This window comes from Nesoenas mayeri (assembly GCF_963082525.1).
Source record: "Nesoenas mayeri genome assembly, chromosome: 6".
NCBI lineage: Eukaryota > Metazoa > Chordata > Aves > Columbiformes > Columbidae > Nesoenas > Nesoenas mayeri.
Genome location: NC_137545.1, coordinates 23,931,599 through 23,949,709, shown reverse-complemented (window position 1 = coordinate 23,949,709; position 18,111 = coordinate 23,931,599). Strand labels below are relative to the sequence as shown.

The following is an 18,111-nucleotide window of genomic DNA, read 5'->3' as shown; positions in this document are numbered from 1 at the left end:
GCACATTCACTGTAGTTTTCTCAAATTTGTCCATATAGATGAAACCTCAGCACAGGAAAGAAAGATTCAAACTTGAATTGTGCACCAGGAAGCGACCAACATAAATGTCTTTGTGGACGTGAAAGGCTACAGTAAATATGCATGTTCTCAGTGTTTATGAGGACTTTGTAGCCAAGGTTCTGCCTGATGGCTTAATGAAATTTTTAATCTGCTAGCACAGATCATGTAGGAGCAGTCTCCAGGGTGGTTTTGTGCAGATGCTTTGTGCCAGACTGAGGTACCTTCCCAGAAAACAGATTGGTGGTTAGGGGATGAACGGGCTCCTTAAGTTCTGGGCTGTAAAAAGAGGCCGTTAGTCCTGTCTGTTGGCCCAAAATATGACCTACTTTTGATAACAATGAAAGACAAAAGGGGATGGTTCAAGAAATGGTCAATAAACATTTTTTTCAAGTGTGAAATGTGCGCTAGCCTACCTTTTCTTCCTTGCACTGATGAAAATTTGCAGGTGGTCTTCCGTACTGATGTTGGCTACAAAACAAGTGAGGAAAGATGCTTTGTCTGCTTGAAACACATCAAGGAAAAAAAGGTTTTCTAATTTGTGGGAAGATTTTTGTGGAGCCTGTTGGAAGTTCTTGCTTTAACAAGACTCAGGAGGAACAAGAAGGTTGATGCAAAACTAAGAAGTGAATGTAATAGGTCAAAAAATGAAACTAATTCAGTCTTTGCTTGCAATACTCAGGAGATGTTTCAAGGTTAAGGAGCAGACAGGTCACTTGTCTCAGTGCACATAGTTTGAAAGTTTTAAATTAAAAATTTATCAGATTTCAGAAACCTTGACATATGGCGTTCAAAACGTATAGCATGTGAATGACAGGAAAGCTTATTAAATCTGATGAAAGTCCATAAATTAAAAAAAAAAATATAAGCTTATTTTGTTGGCAGTTATTCCTGGGTTTGAGGCCTAGTAAGACTTCGAGCAGCTCCGTCCCTCACAATGGTGACTTATTTTAGGTATGTCAGTTTTAGATGCAGGAGTATAAAACACCTTTTTACATCAAAGAACCTCATCTTGATTTAGAGTCTCTTGAGTAAAACACCTTTTTACATTAAAGAAACTCATCTTGATTTAGAGTCTCTTGAGCGAATAATCTTGTCCTTATCCTTTAGTAAAGGTAATTTGACATGTGTTCCATAGCTTTTGTTGCAAATTATATTAGGACCATTAGGACAGTATAGTAAAATGAAGCATTACACAGTAAGTTGCTATCTTCCTGCAGTAGGGGGAAAAAATCTGTAGCAGACTTCTCTATTCAGTCAATCTTTTGCTTCTGCATCCCTGGGCTCCTTTCTTAACAGCTCGTGGGGTTTGAGTTTGGGGGAGCAGAGAGGCTTGTGGGGGTTTGGGGTTTATTTTGTTGTGGTGGTTTTTGGCTGTGTGTTGGGTTTTTTTGGTGGTTTGGTTTTGTATTTGGTTTTTTTTTTTGGCCTGTCTTTTGCCTATTTACCTCAATAAAACTGGAGAAAGGTTCATGGTTTTCAGTTTCTCGGATTCCCGCTGTCTTGTTCTAGAGAGAATTTTGGTGAAATGAAGTGAGTTTCTAAATAGAGCAGAAACATTTGAAATATAAGCATTGCAAAGTAGTGCAGTTTTATCACTTCAAAGGGCATGGGAAGGTGAACATGTATCACTTGCCAGCTAACATCGACAATTATTTCAAGACTGGTATTTTTTAAACTGAAAGGTCAGGATAAGCCATTTAATGTTTTCTTTATATCTCTTCATCCATTAAAAAAAAGCGTATTTAACTAGATGAATCAAATATTCATTAGCCCAGTTAGCTTAATGTTGTGTGGTGTGCGTTGTTATTTTGTTTGGCCCTGTTTGGAAAGCCAAAATTTCTGCAGGCCTCTTTACCTGTTGTGAGATCAGTGGTGGTTTGAGCGTCTTCAAAGCTGCTGAGAAACTATCAAACATGGATTTGCTAAGGGGCAGCCACTGTGGTCAGCTCAGGAATGGCAGATGACCTGCCAGTATGGGACCACCACATTCACAAGCTCTGTAGGAGAAGCCTTACAGGCGTATTTCCAGTGCCGCAGATGACTGAAGGGTTGCTATGTATTAGCTTCTGACTGGATTCAGGGCAAAGATACATGTTGCAAGTAGGGCTGTTTGACTTGTAGTACAATCCAGAGACTCACTCTTTAACTTTTCTCCTTCATGTGATACTTAAAATAAAAAAAAAAAAAAAGCAGACTTTTCTAGTGCTAATGAACATCAGCCTCCCGTTCACTTTTACTTGTTTGTTTTGTAACTTCTCCTTTTGCTACTTATTCATCTGTTGTAGTAACAGCTGAAAGTGGGAAACCCAAAAGGATGCTTGTTCTCGATCAAATTTACGTACTCCTAGTGAAATGGTGCCCCTTTTTATGCTCTGGGGGAGGTGGGGGATCGTTTTGCAAAGGGTTTCTTGACCATTTGTAGAGGAAAATCTGATTGCTGAGTTTGGGGTGGAGTATGAGGCCTTGCTGTCGCTGCTGTAAATAACCTATTTGAGAAAAACAGACAAGATCCAAAATGCAAACCAGCACTTGCCTTTGGGGGTGCAGGACGCTCAGAAGTGCTTGTGGCCTTCAGGCTGCTGTTGTGGGTTCAGGGCCAGCAAAGGCCCAGCACGTTCCACAGGGATGCTCTGCAGTGACCCATGTTATCCACGGTGGATGGCTGTGGGCTTTTGGGTTTTAAAGTGGCTTTAGATTCTGAATGAGGAAGCTGCCTGTAAAAAGGTTCTTGAATTCTGAGTTTAATTCCCTTGTTTATGTTGGTCTTTCATCTCTAGATGCAGAATAGATGTGGCTGCATTCAGCAAAAAATGCTTGTCTTTTAGTTTCTGTATAATCGAATGGCTCCTTTCAGTGGTGCCAAATGATAGGATGAGGGGTAACAGGCACAAACTGAAGCACAGGAGGTTCCATCTGAATATGAGGAGAAACTTCTTTACTTTGAGGGTGCTGGAGCCCTGGAACAGGCTGCCCAGAGAGGATGTGGAGTCTCCATCTCTAGAGACATTCAAACCCTCCTGGACACGTTCCTGTGCGATCTACTCTGGGTGACCCTGCTTTAGCAAGTGGGTTGGACTAGGTGATCTCCAGAGCTCCCTTCCAACCCCCATCATTCTGTGATTCTGTGAATGTCAGCTTTCAGTTCAGGTGTACTGGAATCCATTGAAAAAGAGGTATTAGTGTGGTGTTTGTTCAGATTTACATGTTTTAAAGAGCAATATACTCAATTCTGCTCTCCTTACTCTTTCACAATAGTTCTTCCCTCATAACTGCAGTATGTTATGCAATAAATAGTCCTGTGGGTTTCAGTAAGACTGCTGGGGGAATTGAATACTACAGTATTAAGCGGAAGTGGAAAAAATGAATAGTGCTTTTAAGAAGTGCAGCATTTGGCAAAATGTTCATAGTTTGTGCACGTATCAAACATTAATTCTGTTTTGTTTACTTATGAATCTATTTAAATTCTTACAGAAAACTTGCAGTGAGAATTATGTTAAGGGTGCTTTTTATAGCACCTGGTGTGACATTTGGGATCCTATCGATAAGTTCTACTTTAAAATTCTATTTTAACCTTTAGAAACAGTTTTCCTACTGCAAAGTATAGCCTGAAATCAGTAAGTTTTTGTATGAAAAGTAAAAAAATACTTCAAATTTTACCAATTGCATCAAGGGCAATCCCATGGACATTGAATTGGTGGTCAGACTTGCTCAGTATTGCAAGCATGTAAAATGTTTCTGTTCAAAACTGCTCTATTTTACTTGAGTGTCCTACTAGGAATTAACAATTCATTGAAGGGATTTTTTTTTAAAGGTTGCTTTTTTTTTAAAAAAAAAAAAAAAAGTGGAGAAAGATTAGAAGAGCATATCAGGAGAGAGACTTTTTGGGGGTTATTTTAAAAACTTTCCATGTCTCTTCCTCCCAGACATAGCTGGCCAAGATCATCCTGTGTCTTGCAGCTGTGTACCCTCTGCACGTCCTCACTGGGCTCTGCTGTCCTTGTGGACGAGCTCTGGTTCAGGTCATGTCCCCGTTCTTCCAGTGCATGTGGAAAACATAAGCAGCAAAGGAAGAAAACTTTATGTTCCTGTTTATAAAATACCAGATTAAAGCAGAAAAAGGGTAATAGGTATAACATCAATATTAAAATTCTCTTCTCTTTTTAAAATCTAGACAAACACTGTATCTGTGCTTTGTTCTGGATTTATCTAGGTTGTTTGTTAACAAGACATATCATTTTACGAATGGCATTTAAGCAAACCCAGCCGATTTGCTTAGATTTAAATGAAGATCAGCTCAGCATGAAGTGTGTTGGAATTGATCCTTGTGGAATTTTTGTAGCTGAAACTTTTAAATCTGCTTTTGACTTTACCATTTTTTCTTTTAAATTAGCATGTTCAGGGAGCTGCCTTTCTATTGGAGTTATATCATGGCTATCTCATTCCTTCACTCAGCAGGAGAAGAGCAAAACAGAAGTTGAAAGATATATCTGTCTTGATAATCAACCAAACAAAAAACTACACCTCCCCAAATAAATAAACAAACAAAAACCCCCTCCAAATCAAGTCTTATTTCAGAGGAGACTAACTTTGCAAGTGCCCAGAAAATCCATTTGAAACAATTTTTATTTTTGTTTATTTAGTGAAAGTTTCTTGATCTTGCTGTTAATGGTGAAGGCTGAGCTTCAGTTCTTTTGTGAAAGCATGAAGCTGATGAAGTTCTTTTGCTTCTTTTATGCGTTTTTATGCCACCTACAGTACTCTCTGCCCTGTCTCTACTTATTAGTGTTTCCTTGTAGGACTTGGTAAAATTAGCTTGAATACTGACTGACATCCCCTGTACTGTTTGTCTTAGGCTTGACTCTTGTCTGTATTTCTTGCTTTCTCTTCAGGAAGTTGTCTGAATTTATTTAATAGAAAAGACTGTAATTTGGGGTTTTTTTCAGCTTTTTGATACAAAGCATGGTAGACATGGATGCCACAGTTCTCAGCTCCTTTGTTATGTGACTAGAAGTGCTTTACAAATCCTTAGAGTTAAAAAGTAAATTTCTGAAACCAAATTCTATGAGCATTTTGTTAGCTGCTTCAGCTGCCTGTTTGGTTATCCACTCACAGCACTGGCCAGAACTGGTTTGATTACGTCCATGTTGAACTAGAGAATACAATTCTCGCTTCTTCGTTTGTCGTCTTATAGTAATTTAAAAGTTTCCAGTGCAGCTAGATTACAGTGTAGTTACATATAACATATACAGATCTTATATACTTCTGTTTCATGACAGAAAACTGGACTGCTCAGCACTGAAACTGGTATTGTCAAAGCTCTGAACCCCAAAGCGAGGAATTTACCCCCAGTGCAGTGCCATTGATTTGGTTGATGCGGTGGAGCTAGTGGTATGGTTGCAATCTGCAGTCAATCCAGATTGCGACAAAGCTTTTACACAGTGTAATAAGTTGCTGGTTTGTTTTCCTCTTATACAAGGATCGAATAGTGAGTTCGCTGATACACTGCATGAGTCTTTGGATGTATGACCTCCCACCTCCCTCACAGATAGTGACCCAAATGATTTTGGGCTATAGAATTGGCTTTCATGTGGGAATCTTATCAATATATCAAGGGTTTTTCTTTGGAAAAATAAAAAAGCCAAGAAAAACAAGGAGATCTGGAATCACACATCTTTCTTTACCAAATGCTATTGCTGTAACCACTGTAACATTGCTTAGGACTTAATTCTTTTTAAGTGGCTGTGCTATCTTTAAACGTAGCAATTGTAGCTCAAAACTGTGCTTGGGACTTGTGTGTGGATAAGAATTCCATGATTTTTAAGAGCTTGTGGTTATTCAGCTCAGTAAAAATGGATCTACTTCTTAACTACTGAGTGTGTTGTTTTGGTCCCTGCTGGAAAATGGAAACGAGTCTTCTAAGTGAAATCGAGTTATGTAGTTGAAAAAAGATGGCAGAAGTTCATACTGTTATATGAATGTGATTCCTATACAGACTTTGTAGCTCATGGGGATTCCAGAGGTGGAGTCATAGTTACAAATAATTCATTTTTTTTAATGAGTGCCCTGGTCTTCTTTGAGTGTATGTGGTGTAAGCTATATAATTCATCTCTAAAAGATATCAGGGGCTTCCAGTTTATAAACTGAACGAACTTATTATGGATTGATGTTCAGATCTGTGACAGCTTCGTATTTTAGCAGAAGAAGTTGAAGGAAGAGCAAAGTCTTTGAGGCATGGCTCAGTGCTGTTTAAACTTTATGGTTTAGAAAATTAGATTGACTGGGCAGCTTCAGTGCTTGCTGCCTTCAAGGACTTTGTTTGAATTTCCGCTGTGCAAAAGCAGTCCTGAGGCAGTAGCTACTCTGGAAACTGATTTATGGAAAAGGCTGTGTTTGGAGGAGAGTATTGTGCTCCTCATGTCTACAAGCTGCCCCGCTCTTTTCATTAGTTGGTGCTACTCTAGGAGGCATTCCGCTCATGCTTTTGTTCTATCCCTTTTTTTTTTCATGACATGAAAGAAAATCTTCTGTTTCATGTGCACTGCGGAGTTCCTTTCATCCTTCAAAGTGATGTTACTTATTTTGCAATGTAATCGCCTGTATGAGCTTGCTTTTGAGCTATAAGGCTAGGTATTGTTTTTGTTGGCAGAGTTATAATGTTTATGCATCTACCACATGACATTGATTGATAACAGTAATGAAGTAAATAACTGAAGGATTTCACTTGTTTTCTTTCTTCACTCTTCTGTTTCTCACAGGTTCATTGCTAAACCGTGTGCCTTAGGCCTTAAAGTCCAAGCCAACGGACCACAGAAAGCTCAACCTAATGCTATTCTGGAAAAAGTTTTCACAGCTATTACAAAGGTAAATTATTTAGCTAAAATATTTACCTTATGAAGTGGGATATGGCACTAATAAACTATGGCTGAACAAAACAAAGCTAACTGCTAACTTTTCTGTTCTCTAGCATCCAGATGAGAAGAGGCTGGATGGCCTCTCCAAGCAGCTGGACTGGGATGTTTGGAGCATTCAACGTTGGTTTCGACAAAGACGCAACCAGGAAAAGCCCAGCACTCTTACGAAGTTCTGCGAGAGCATGTAAGGATGCACGTTCTCTTCTTGAGTCTTCTTGAGCCTGTGTCCTTATCCATTTTCCCCTTTGTTCTTCATGGGTATTTTTGTAGTCTGGTAGAAAAGGATATAAATGGGTAGAATATAACCTCTTATATGAGAAAAACAATCTTCTTTCTCCTGAAGGAGTCAGCTTGTACTTTTTGTGTACTTTCAGTGGTGGAAAGCTTTCAGAAATAAGGTGGTTGTGATTTTATACTGTCAGGGTGCCAGCCTGATCCTTTGAAACAAATACCCTGATGTTAGAATGGGAAGGTGTCCTTACAGCACAATCTTCAGCTGTACAACCTGACAGAGATCTGAGATGGAGGAGTAAAGATAAAAGCCAATTGGGTTGTTAAACCCCTTCTTTGCTTTTCTCATCCCAGGCTTGTCCCCTTCACTAGCCCATTTTCTTGGGTGCACTGAACTCTGAGAAGCTAAAGGCTCCTACAGTTTAATTAGGAAGTTATTTTTCACCTGCTAGCATTTACTTCTAAGGAATCTTTCCCAGCACCCAGCTGTTCTTCAAACTGCTTATCTACCTAAAGGTTGTTTTTCTAATTAGACTCTGTTGTTTTTAGTATCTGAGTTACTTTTCCATGTCAGCTGGATTTAACATACTAATCTACATTGAAAAAGAGTGGAAAGTTAAATCTGTTTTAAATATTTACGTGTTTTACTTAAAGGAGGACTGGTAGACATTGAATTTGTAACGAAACACAAAGAACACACTAGTTTAATTGAAAGACTTATTAATTCCAAGACTCGGCCCTCTAGCACTGCGGGATGTTGTTCCTTTGATGTGGAAGGTCACACGTTTAAGGCAAATTTTATGTGCTCGAAATCAAGAGACTTGGCAAATAATGCTGAGGCCAGAAACAGGTGTTGGCTTTATTACACCCATTGGTCAAGCGGTTGTGTTATTGCTGGCTTAAAACTCTTTTGTTAGCTTGAGAAAGAACTGTTAGGCAGAAATGTCAGCAGAAATAGAGGAAGCCTGTTTAAGTTAGAAAGCAAATCTTAGTGAATCTTGTTTTCCAAGAGAGTGTGGTTGGTTTGTTTGTTTTTTTCCCCTAACAATTCTTAAATTATTTCTTTAAGAAATTGCAAGTAAAGAAATCATAAAACCACGTCAGACTAGCCAGAGCGGGAGGGATGGGTGTGTTTGTATATTTATAAGCAACTTGTGCAATATATTGTTGTATCATTAATGCAGATTTTCTAAATTTATTTCATACTTTTTCCTTTTGTAGCTTTCCTGAGTGTTTTCCTTAAATTTTATTTTCCTGTGGAGACATAAAGGAAAGTTCATAATACGGTCCTGAATAAATAATGTATCAAAGCATTTTTTTATAAAGCCAAACTGTGGATGAAATGTTATTCGAGTAGCAACTGATACTTTCAACTAAGGAGTGAATAGGAGGGAAATTAGAAGAGTTATGTTAAGTATATTGTCTCTCAGAGAATGAGAGTCCCTTTTTAATTTTAGAAGAAGGAAATAAATTGTCTAAAGACGATTGTCCTTTAATAAACAGAGGAACTGAACTGTCAGAATGCTTAAATCCTTTCCTTGATATTTACAGCAAAAATGCACACTATTTAATATTTAATGAAGCCAGGCAGGGTCAGATTATGGATAAACCTAGTCATCCTGTTGCTATCAGCTGGTGGTCTTAGAGCTACTGATTTTTTGAGGTAAGTGAAGAGCAACCTTTTTTCTACAAGGGTTGTAGCTGTTAATACATAGTCTTGTTTGCTTAGCTTGTAGGAAAGGTTGTGGAATCTTGGAAAAAAATTAAAACTGTATTACTGTTAGAGCTGACAGATTTGATCAGTATATTTGGCTGCTTCTGTAACTCAGGTCAAAGACTTCTTTCTCTTGTGTTACTGCCAGCACATTTGGGCTGACCTAGAGGTAGAAAAAACTTAAATGTACCATGAAATATAGGCACATATAGGAAAGCTATAGGTGCTGAACTTGCTCCTTTGTGGCATACATCATGAAAAAAACATGCAGATGAGAGCTATGAATGCAAAGTGAAGGTAAGGTCAAGCTGTAATGAATGTCATTAACGTATGCTGACAAAATTAAGTGCCAGCAGTATGTGTACTTAATAGTAATGCTGATACATGTCCAAAAAGAAGCAAGATGGCATAAATAATAATAAGTGGATAGTTCGGGTTCTCTGTGCCTGGGGTTTGCAGAAGGTGCAGTGGGAGTTGGCTTTCCATCTCCATACGTACAGGCTGCTGCGCGAATGTGGTGTTATCCCACTGACCATGTGTGCTTTGCCCTGATGGCATTTCCAGCGGTGCAGGGTGTGCCACCAGCCATCCTGCCACACATGCTGGATGGAGTTGTTGGCAGGCAGTCAGAATAGTGCTGGGAGGCCAGGGATACCCATTTTTCCTCTCAGTATGGGTGTTGAGTGGTTGTCTAATTAAATCTCTTCATCAGAGCACTAAGCATGGTGCTTCACTTCGGTATGTTGGGAGCAAATAAATCCTTCTATATGAGGTCTATAGCCTTTTCATGGCTATTGAGTTAATGGGGTGGCTTTTTCGGTGACGAATCCATGTATGGCAGCTGCTTCAGAGCTCCGGGCTGCATAAAGCACATGCTTCTGTTACAATTGTGGGAAGAGGAACACTCCAAGTCTTCTGCAGCTGGGATGCCAGTGGAGAGTTTCGTAGCCCTGACAGGGCATGAAATATGCCTTCATGCAATAAGCAGGCACAGAGTGGGCAAAATGACAGTGATCCACACCTACACCTTCAACTGTTGAACTGCTGTTGTCCTTCCAGAGAAGACTTCAGTTTTGCTGGCAACTGCATTGATTGACTGTGACTTGGGAAGAGAAGTGACAGAACCCACAGCAAACGTGGAGCTGCTTAAAAAAGAGCTCCAGCTCTTTTTGCATGGAGACTATTCAATTTACTGCTAGAAAAAGTGTTCCTTGGGCCCAGAGTGTCTTTCCCATGATGCAAAGGAGAAGGCAGCTGTGCCAGAAGAGCTGTAGGCTGTTTCTGACTGCCTTATCAGTCTTGCCAAATGAATAATTTGATTACTATCTAAGGTAGAGGAGCTTCAATAGGACAAAGGCTGAAAGTGAAACTCAATGATAAACACACTTGGCTGGGATGAATGACACCCAAGATCCAGGTCCAAACAGATTAAACCAGTAACCAAGTCATTAGATTCTTCTTGTCCCAGATTTTTCACTTTCTCTACCCCTTCCCTTGTTTTTCTTTTTAAGCAACTTCAATTCTGGTCCTAAATGGAGTGCAGAGAAGCTCCATAAACCTACACCTTTTTTTTTTTTTTCCTTCCCCCCAAATTGAATAATTCATCTGCTGCCAGCCTTTGTCAGATGTCCTGGGTAGTAGCAGATGGTGGTTATGTGAAGAAAAAGGCAATGATAAAATTTCTTGTCTCTAGACAGCATTTGTGCCACAGCATTGTAGTGAAAATAAACTACTTTGCATGGACCTTAACCAGCAATCACCCCATAGTTTCGTGTGTCAATCTGAAAGAGAAGGTGCCATTCAATTATTGGAGCTGTGGAGGTCATTAATGGTAAGATTTCAGCGGCACCAAATACCTCCTTAAGATTTTCAGGTGTTATAGTGAAAATACATGAAATATGGAATAGATTATTTTACCAGGTGATGATTCATGTTCCAGCATTAGTCAGAAAGACAGTAATAAATGGGATGCTGAGGATTATTTTACTAGCAAGTCAATGGGTTGTTTCTCAAGGATTTGGTGATTCTGACATGAAACTTGGAGTTAACAGCAGAGTGTTTGTAATCACTAGAACAGGTACATCTACCTAGTAAAACCTGAGATAGTGCTCAGACACTGCTGGGGAGAGTCTGCCCATAGCTTTTCTTTCTCTTGTGGGAATTTGGACAGTTTTGTTCTTTTACTCAACTTGAAAGATCCAGGGTGCATAAAGCAGAGGACAAAGTGGTGAAGTGAATGTGCTGAGTGGACTTGTCTACTGCTGTGCATTTCTGTTGTTTTTTTATTTCTTTCTCTTTGTCCCCATGGCACAGCCTAACATAAAGACAGGCTTTCTCCTGAACAAGAGTAGGGTAAAGACCTTGTGCTCTGTACTTTGATTATGGAACACATGAGAAAACACAGAAAGTGGATTACCTTGAACCTTTTCTGAAGGTCACGTGGTTTCTTTGTTGATCATGGAGAGCATCTGCAGTACTTTACAAGGCTAAAAGTTGTTTCTGCAAAGAACTACCAATCTATTTATAGGCAGATGATATAAATTGGATCAAATGCTGCAATAACTCTGCTGGAGCATAGTTTTACCACAGAATTTATTTTTTTAAATTGTAAAAAAAGCTGAATGTCTGACCACAAATAAGTTCCCAAAAACGCCTTGAGGAAGAATGTTGCATCTGAACATAGTGGAATGGGAATTACAGGCATAGTATAAGCTAGTGGGCTAAAGCCTTCAAGGTATGGTGGAGATGATCGGGAGGATGTAACTCTTGGAAGACTATGGATGGTGACTTTGCTGGTTACCAGAACAGAATGCAGGATCCATGGATGTCTTTGTTAATGTCTGACATGTCAGAAATCTGATACAGTAGTAATTCCCAAACCACTTCCAGGTTCTTCCCAGTTTCAGTGTATTGCACTGTTGCTCACACTACCAATGTGTAGGTGTGTCCACTTTTCTCAAAGACCTAATATGAAAAGTGTGGAAAGAGCAACTGCTTTGTCTTTTCTCTTGTTGTCTGAAACAAAGGGAAAGAACCTGTGATACCTTAAGTTACTAGCCTGGGACTTTGGAATGTTATCATGCTCATGACTTGTCTGTCCTACAGCTATGTACATTTAAGCAAGCGGTTTATTAGAGACATTTACATAGTTTCCAAGGAGTGGCTGGCAGAAATATATGGCCAAGAGAGTTTTTTGAGTTTATGCAACAGTCTGCGTGTGAAAACATGGAAAAGTGCATGCGGAAAAGCCAAAGATTCTTTTTTCCTCATTCTTCTGTAAAAGAAGCTTGGATACTAAAGTAGCTGTAAGTGGGGTGCCTTTTAGTTTTGATGCAAGGGAGAGAAGAGTCTGTCTCATCTAACGAGAACATAGTGTTTCTCCTAAGGACTTGAAACTGTGTTTATGCATCTTGCTTTTGCATGATCATGGGACAGCAGTCTTGATTGAAAGAAAAAGCATTAAGGAATATAGACATTTTCTGGAAGTCACTGTGAAATAGCAGCAAACTCTGCCATGAGGCATAGTCCCCTCTAAGTCAGGGGTGTCAAACTCATTTTCACTGGGGGCCACATCAGCCTCATGGTTGCCTTCAAAGGGCTGAATATAATTTGAGGACTGTATATGTAACTACTGTTACAGCCGTCTTTTAAGTAATTACTATGATTTCTTTCTTCTGGAACACTTTGTACTGAAAGAGTTAGTAGAGCTGATAAATATTTATACAGGTGAAAAAAGTGTGGCATTGGCATGTTTTTCTTGCTGATCCTTAACTTTTTTACTTCTTTTCAGTATTTCAGCTAGCTTCCTGTGACCTTAAATGAAGTATTCATTGGTGCTTCACAGAAACTGTTATGATGCTGGAGCAGCTATTTTATATTTCTGTTAGTGGTGTCTGAAGAACACAGTATTGTGTGATGTCATTGAGGAGTAGGAAATGTGTATTTGTGTATACCTTTCTGTGTCTGGTTGTGATTTTTTTTTTCCTCTTTTCTTGCATTATGACTTCAAAATAAAGGCAATTGGGCAGGAGGAGTAAGAGTAGGAGTATTTCTTCAAGTACAATAGCTGGGTTCTGTGTTTATAGCCCTGCTTTGGCTAAAGGTCAGGCAAAAAAGGTGTTCTCCCTGAAGCTCCTAACTCAGAACACCACCATGTTAAACTAGACCTGTAAAGGGGAAACTGGGAAAGCTGCTGTGCTTGACTTAATTTCTCTGAGTGCCAGTGTCAAGCTGAGAATTTGCCCGAGCTAACGGTATAGCACCTGTCGTTTGTCTGTCTCAACCATGATGTTTGAGAGCTCTGTTTCGTATGAATGTTCAGTAGGTCCTGAGTCTGTGCTATTCAGTGTTCCAGCTCTGAGTGCTGTGGATGTGAACTGATCCAAACTAGTTGGTCTCTTGCAAACTTGAACTCTGTGAAATGTTTCAGTAAAGATTCATACATCAGGTGATAGAGATTTGATGATGTAGTGTAGAGCAAGGGGGAGCAACAGAGGCTAGCTCTTACACTGCTTGGGGAAAGCTGTCTTTAAAGGGAATGGAGCTGTTACCGGTGAATCACATGGAGCTGGTTGCACATGGTTTCCCAGTGTGCTGCTAGACTGGTGGAATCAGAACAAACTGTTCCATTGCCATTTTAAATTAAAATATTCATTAAAAGCAATGTGAAAGTATGGTGCTTTGCAGATGCAAATAACAGCACAGTGGCTGTAGATGCTAGAAGGATTGTGCAGGAGATCAGAGAGACAACGGAAGAAGAGAGAGGGTTGCCTTAGTACAAGATAAAACCATGTGGAAATTATGACTTGCATAAAGAAAATAAATGGGGAACAGCAACTGCCTATCTCATTGTGCAAGAATCAGGAGGTATTAAAAGAAAAAGAAAAGGACCATATTCAAAATTGAATACTGAAAATAGTTTTTCACACTCCAAGTAATTAAACAGGATTTCATGTTTCTTTTGTGGAATTCATTGCTCTCCTGAGGAAATAATTCAGCAGTAATTTGTAATTGAAGACATTGTTTTATTTATTTGGGCAACCAGGGTATTTGGTATTGTGCTGATAAATGGATTTTATCCATAGTTTGCTTAGAAAAGTGTTGTGAAGACTAATCTTATGTCTTTAGCAATGGAGTATCACACACGCTGAAACTGGAGTACAGGGGTGAAGAAGAGCTGTGTGAGCCAATAGCGATTGTGGCATTTGGGCACAGCAGGGAGCAGGGACTCAGGTGTCGGCACAGTCAGATTTGTGAGGTGGTGTATTGGGGCTGTGTGGCCAGGGTTTGGGAGCAGGGGGCTACAGAGGTGACTTCTGTGAGAAGCTGCTGGAAGCTTCCCCTGATACAGCCGATGCCAGCTGGCTCCAAGAGACACCCATTGCTGGCCAAGACTGAGCCCATCAGTGACACTGGTAGTGCCTCTGGAATAACTTGGTTAAGAAGGAGGGAAAAAAAAACTGTGCAACGTCAACAACAGCAGCTAGAGAGAAGAGTGAGAATACATGGAACAACCCTGCAAAGAGCAGGATCAGTGAAGAAGGAGAGCAGGAGCTGCTCCTGGTGCCAGAGCAGAGGTTCCCCTGCAGCCCATGGTGAGGCCAGCTGTCCTCCCACAGCCCATGGAGGTCCATGGTGGAGCAGATACCAACCTGCAGCTCGGGCAGGACCCGACGCTGGGGCAGGTGGATGCCCGAAGGAGGCCGTGAGGCTTTGGGAAGCCCACGCTGGAGCAGGGGAAGAGTGTGAGGAGTACTTGTGCTGAGGAGGAAGGAGTGACAGAGACAACGGGTGAGGAACTGACCACAAGCTCCATTCCTCGTCCTCCTCTGCCATGTAGGGGGAGGAGGTGGAGAATTTGGGAGTGAAGTTAAGTCCAGGAAGAAGCGCGGGGAGCGAGGAGAGTGTTTTAAGATTGAGAGGTGATTTAAGATATAGCTTTTATTTTCTCATAACCCTACTCTTATTTTTCACAGGTAATAAATGAAACTAATTTCTCCAAGTCAAGTCTGTTTTGCCTGTGATGGTAATTGCTGAGTGACCTCCCTGTCCTTATCTCCACCCATGAGCCTTTTGTTTTATTTCCTCTCCCCTGTCCGGCTGAGGAGGGAATGCAGTGGAGGGGCTTTGGTGGGCGCCTGGCATCCAGCCAAGGTCAGCCCACAACAGGCAGCTTGGTGAGGGATGATGTAGGTTTTCAATGAAACATCAGGGGAGTTGGAGTGTATGAAATTGTTCCAGAACAGGAAAGATGTGACCTTCACTGAGCACAAGTAGGGAAGTTGGCATGAGTCACAGATGCCAAAAAGGAGAATCTAGTATTTAGCAGGTGGCAACTAAAGTGTAGAGAGTAGCAAAGGCGGTCTGGCAATTGTTATCTATAGTAAGCATGTAAAATACTGCAGTTTTATCACAGTACTGTTAGAGTTACATCTAAACTCTGGTATTGCTACATTCAAGGACCTGTTATTCTCTTAAGACTGTTATATTTAATCACAGAAAAGGAAGAGAAATGTACTTGAATGCAAGGCCTCAAGAGAAGGTAAAAAAAAATGAGGCACTTATACTGAGACTTCCATCAGGGAAACTAGAGCTGTGCAAAAAGGCCTAGAGTCATGTTTGGGTGTATAAAGCTAAGACAGAAATCCTGCTCCTAGAGAGTAGCACTCAATAGCTCTGTACATTACCAATTCCTTTGTCTCATACCTGGGTAGGCTGAGTTGAATTTATGTTTCTCTCTAAGCCACATGTGAAGTCAGTGCAGAAGAGGGATGAAGATTTTTATTTAGTGTAAATATGCTTTTCTGTATAATATCATTCAGACCTGGTTCATTGATGGCTTTCTGAATCCAACAGTAGGAGGGTAAGACAGTACTGGTTGACTTGAGTTACATAAAATATAGCAATTTGTAGCCTGAGTCCCTGGACGCATGAATAAGTGAATGGCTGGAAAGCTGTACTAATTTTAAAGTTGTGAGGGCACAGTGCAGCCACTGACAGCAATTTTAATTCTGCCTTAGCACTTGCTCTCTGAATCTGGACTAAACACCTCGCGCTCCCCTGCTCTCCAGCGCACGGCTCGCTCGGCGCTCCCGCTTCCAAACGCAGAGTCTGGGCCATGGCGCCCGGCAGCTGCGCTTGGAGTTGCTGGGGGTCTATGCCTCCAGCTTTGCCTCTTGGAGCTTCTGCATCAGGCTCCGGACTAGTCACATTCCTTGGGTATCCAGGCTGGATAAGGAGCTTAATTATACATCCTTTTATTATGAGCTTTTGTGCTGCAGAGTGCTCGCACAGGCTGGCACAGGCTGCCCTGGCAGCTCTAGGAAATGCAACTTCCCTGACCACGGTGTCCTTGCCTCCTGTTTGCCCTGCCTGTGCCAGACAGCTGTGGTACAGCTGTTCCACAGGGCAACACACTATACTTATTGGGGTTAAAGTTCAGCCTGCATAAAAACATAGGGTGCTTGTCAGTCAGATTTTCCTGTTGTGGGTCACAAGGTGGTCACATAAAGCATGCTGGAGTACTGTTGCTTGTGGTGGTGGGGAAGGTGTGTGCGTGCAAGTAACAGAAGGGAAACCGGGGAGGTATGTGCAGTGCTTGCATCCAATGTGAAAGCTCAGATTTCGGTGTGATGGGGGGACGTTGCCACAGCCACCCAGCCCCTTCTGATGGGGCAAGGTGGGAGGGCGTGGTGTGGTGGCGCAGGGCATGCTGTGCCATGCAGTGCTCTAGGTGCACCTCTGCCTGCTGCCAGCTCTGTTAGATAAACACTGGCCGAGAGAATGAATGCTTCTCTGCTGAACAGCTGCTCCTATGGCTGTGTTTACACCCTTTATTTAACTCTTCCTATCATTATTTTTCAATTTTGAATAGTAAATGGGTCTGGTTCTGCTCTTGTTGCCTTGATATCCCACTGCGTTGGAAAGCTGAACAGTCTGGTGAAAGGGAAGGTAGGAGCAGTCTTCTTGCAACTCCATAGTATGCTGCTCAAGAGGCTCCAGTTAGTTTGGGACTGGTATGAAACCGACCAAAGAACTGGGCAAGGTTGACATTTCCCTCATGATTCCTTTCCTACCATATCTGCCATGCTCTCGTGTGACTCTGGTCTATGATGTCTGCTTTCTCTTTTTAATCTGGACCTCAGGACATCTCTGTGCCCAAACATAAGATTAGGGGAAAATTAAAACCTTGGTTGAGTGTCTAGGAATCACCAGCCTTCTTCCCATGCTGTTCTGCTGGAGCAGACAGGCAAAGATGTCCATGCCATGTCCTCAGACTGTGCTCATGTATTTTTAGACTGTGCTGTAAGCACTTTTCATTTTGCGTCTCATGAAATTGCGTTTCCCTCAAATTGGATTACTTAAAACTTTGAATTCCCTGCCCTTACTGCCTTCTGAGACACAGTTTTTAACACAATTAATAAATTTAAATTAACTCATGTGCAGGTCCTTCAAAGATACCATCAGCTAACATTATCATTGCACATGAAGCAAGGTTGTAATAAATTAACTAGGTTTCCATTCTCTTGTGGTTTGTGTGTGCTCATCATTATTTTATGTTATGAAAATTAAATAATCCTTTCTTAAGTTCTAGTTAATGTGAACACTAGTTCAAAATTACAGTCACAACATAACAATTTAAGACAACTAAAGGAAAACTGCAAAGACTGCAGTAGCTGCTGCTTTCTTATGTTCCACGCAGCTTGAATTGTCTGGCTCTTGATTATGGCAGAGCATGACTGCCTTCTTTGGTCAGCCTTGGCTTTAAATGGAGTTGCCAAACGCTGCAGACAAGTGGCTTGAAAGTGAAGAAATATGGAGGCAGAGCAGGGATTTTTCAGAAGAGCCATAGGGGATGTACAGCCCAGAAAGCAAGGGCTCAGTCTGGGATGCTGTAGACTTTGAGACCTTTTGATGCTTATTAGATGGGATTTACAGGCTTTAAAAACTGACTCTTGATGGTTTGGGGAGGATCTTCTGCAAATTTAGCACAGAGTTTTTTCCCAGTTTGTCTCTCTTGTTCTACTTGAAGCATTGGGTTGGTTCTTCTTCACCATTTGTTAGTGTGTTTGCCTGTGATACTCATCTCTCCTAAGTGGTAGATTTCAGGTACTGATATTTCTTCTTCTCTTGTTAAAAATATTTTATTGCTGCCAAAATTTGAGGGGTTTTATTTTTTATTTTTTTTAGATTAAC

General features: G+C 40.9%; 1 protein-coding gene across 1 annotated transcript in view; it reads left to right on the top strand.

Moving 5' to 3' along the window:
- Window positions 1-18,111, top strand: part of CERS6 (ceramide synthase 6) — a gene marked incomplete at both ends in the record, with an annotated part of 114,611 nt that overhangs the window by 30,500 nt on the left and 66,000 nt on the right. Inside the window, 2 exons of the mRNA XM_080346661.1 lie at window positions 6,816-6,921; window positions 7,025-7,155. Coding sequence (XP_080202787.1) covers window positions 6,816-6,921; window positions 7,025-7,155 — 237 coding nt within the window. The remainder of the gene's footprint in view (window positions 1-6,815; window positions 6,922-7,024; window positions 7,156-18,111) is intronic.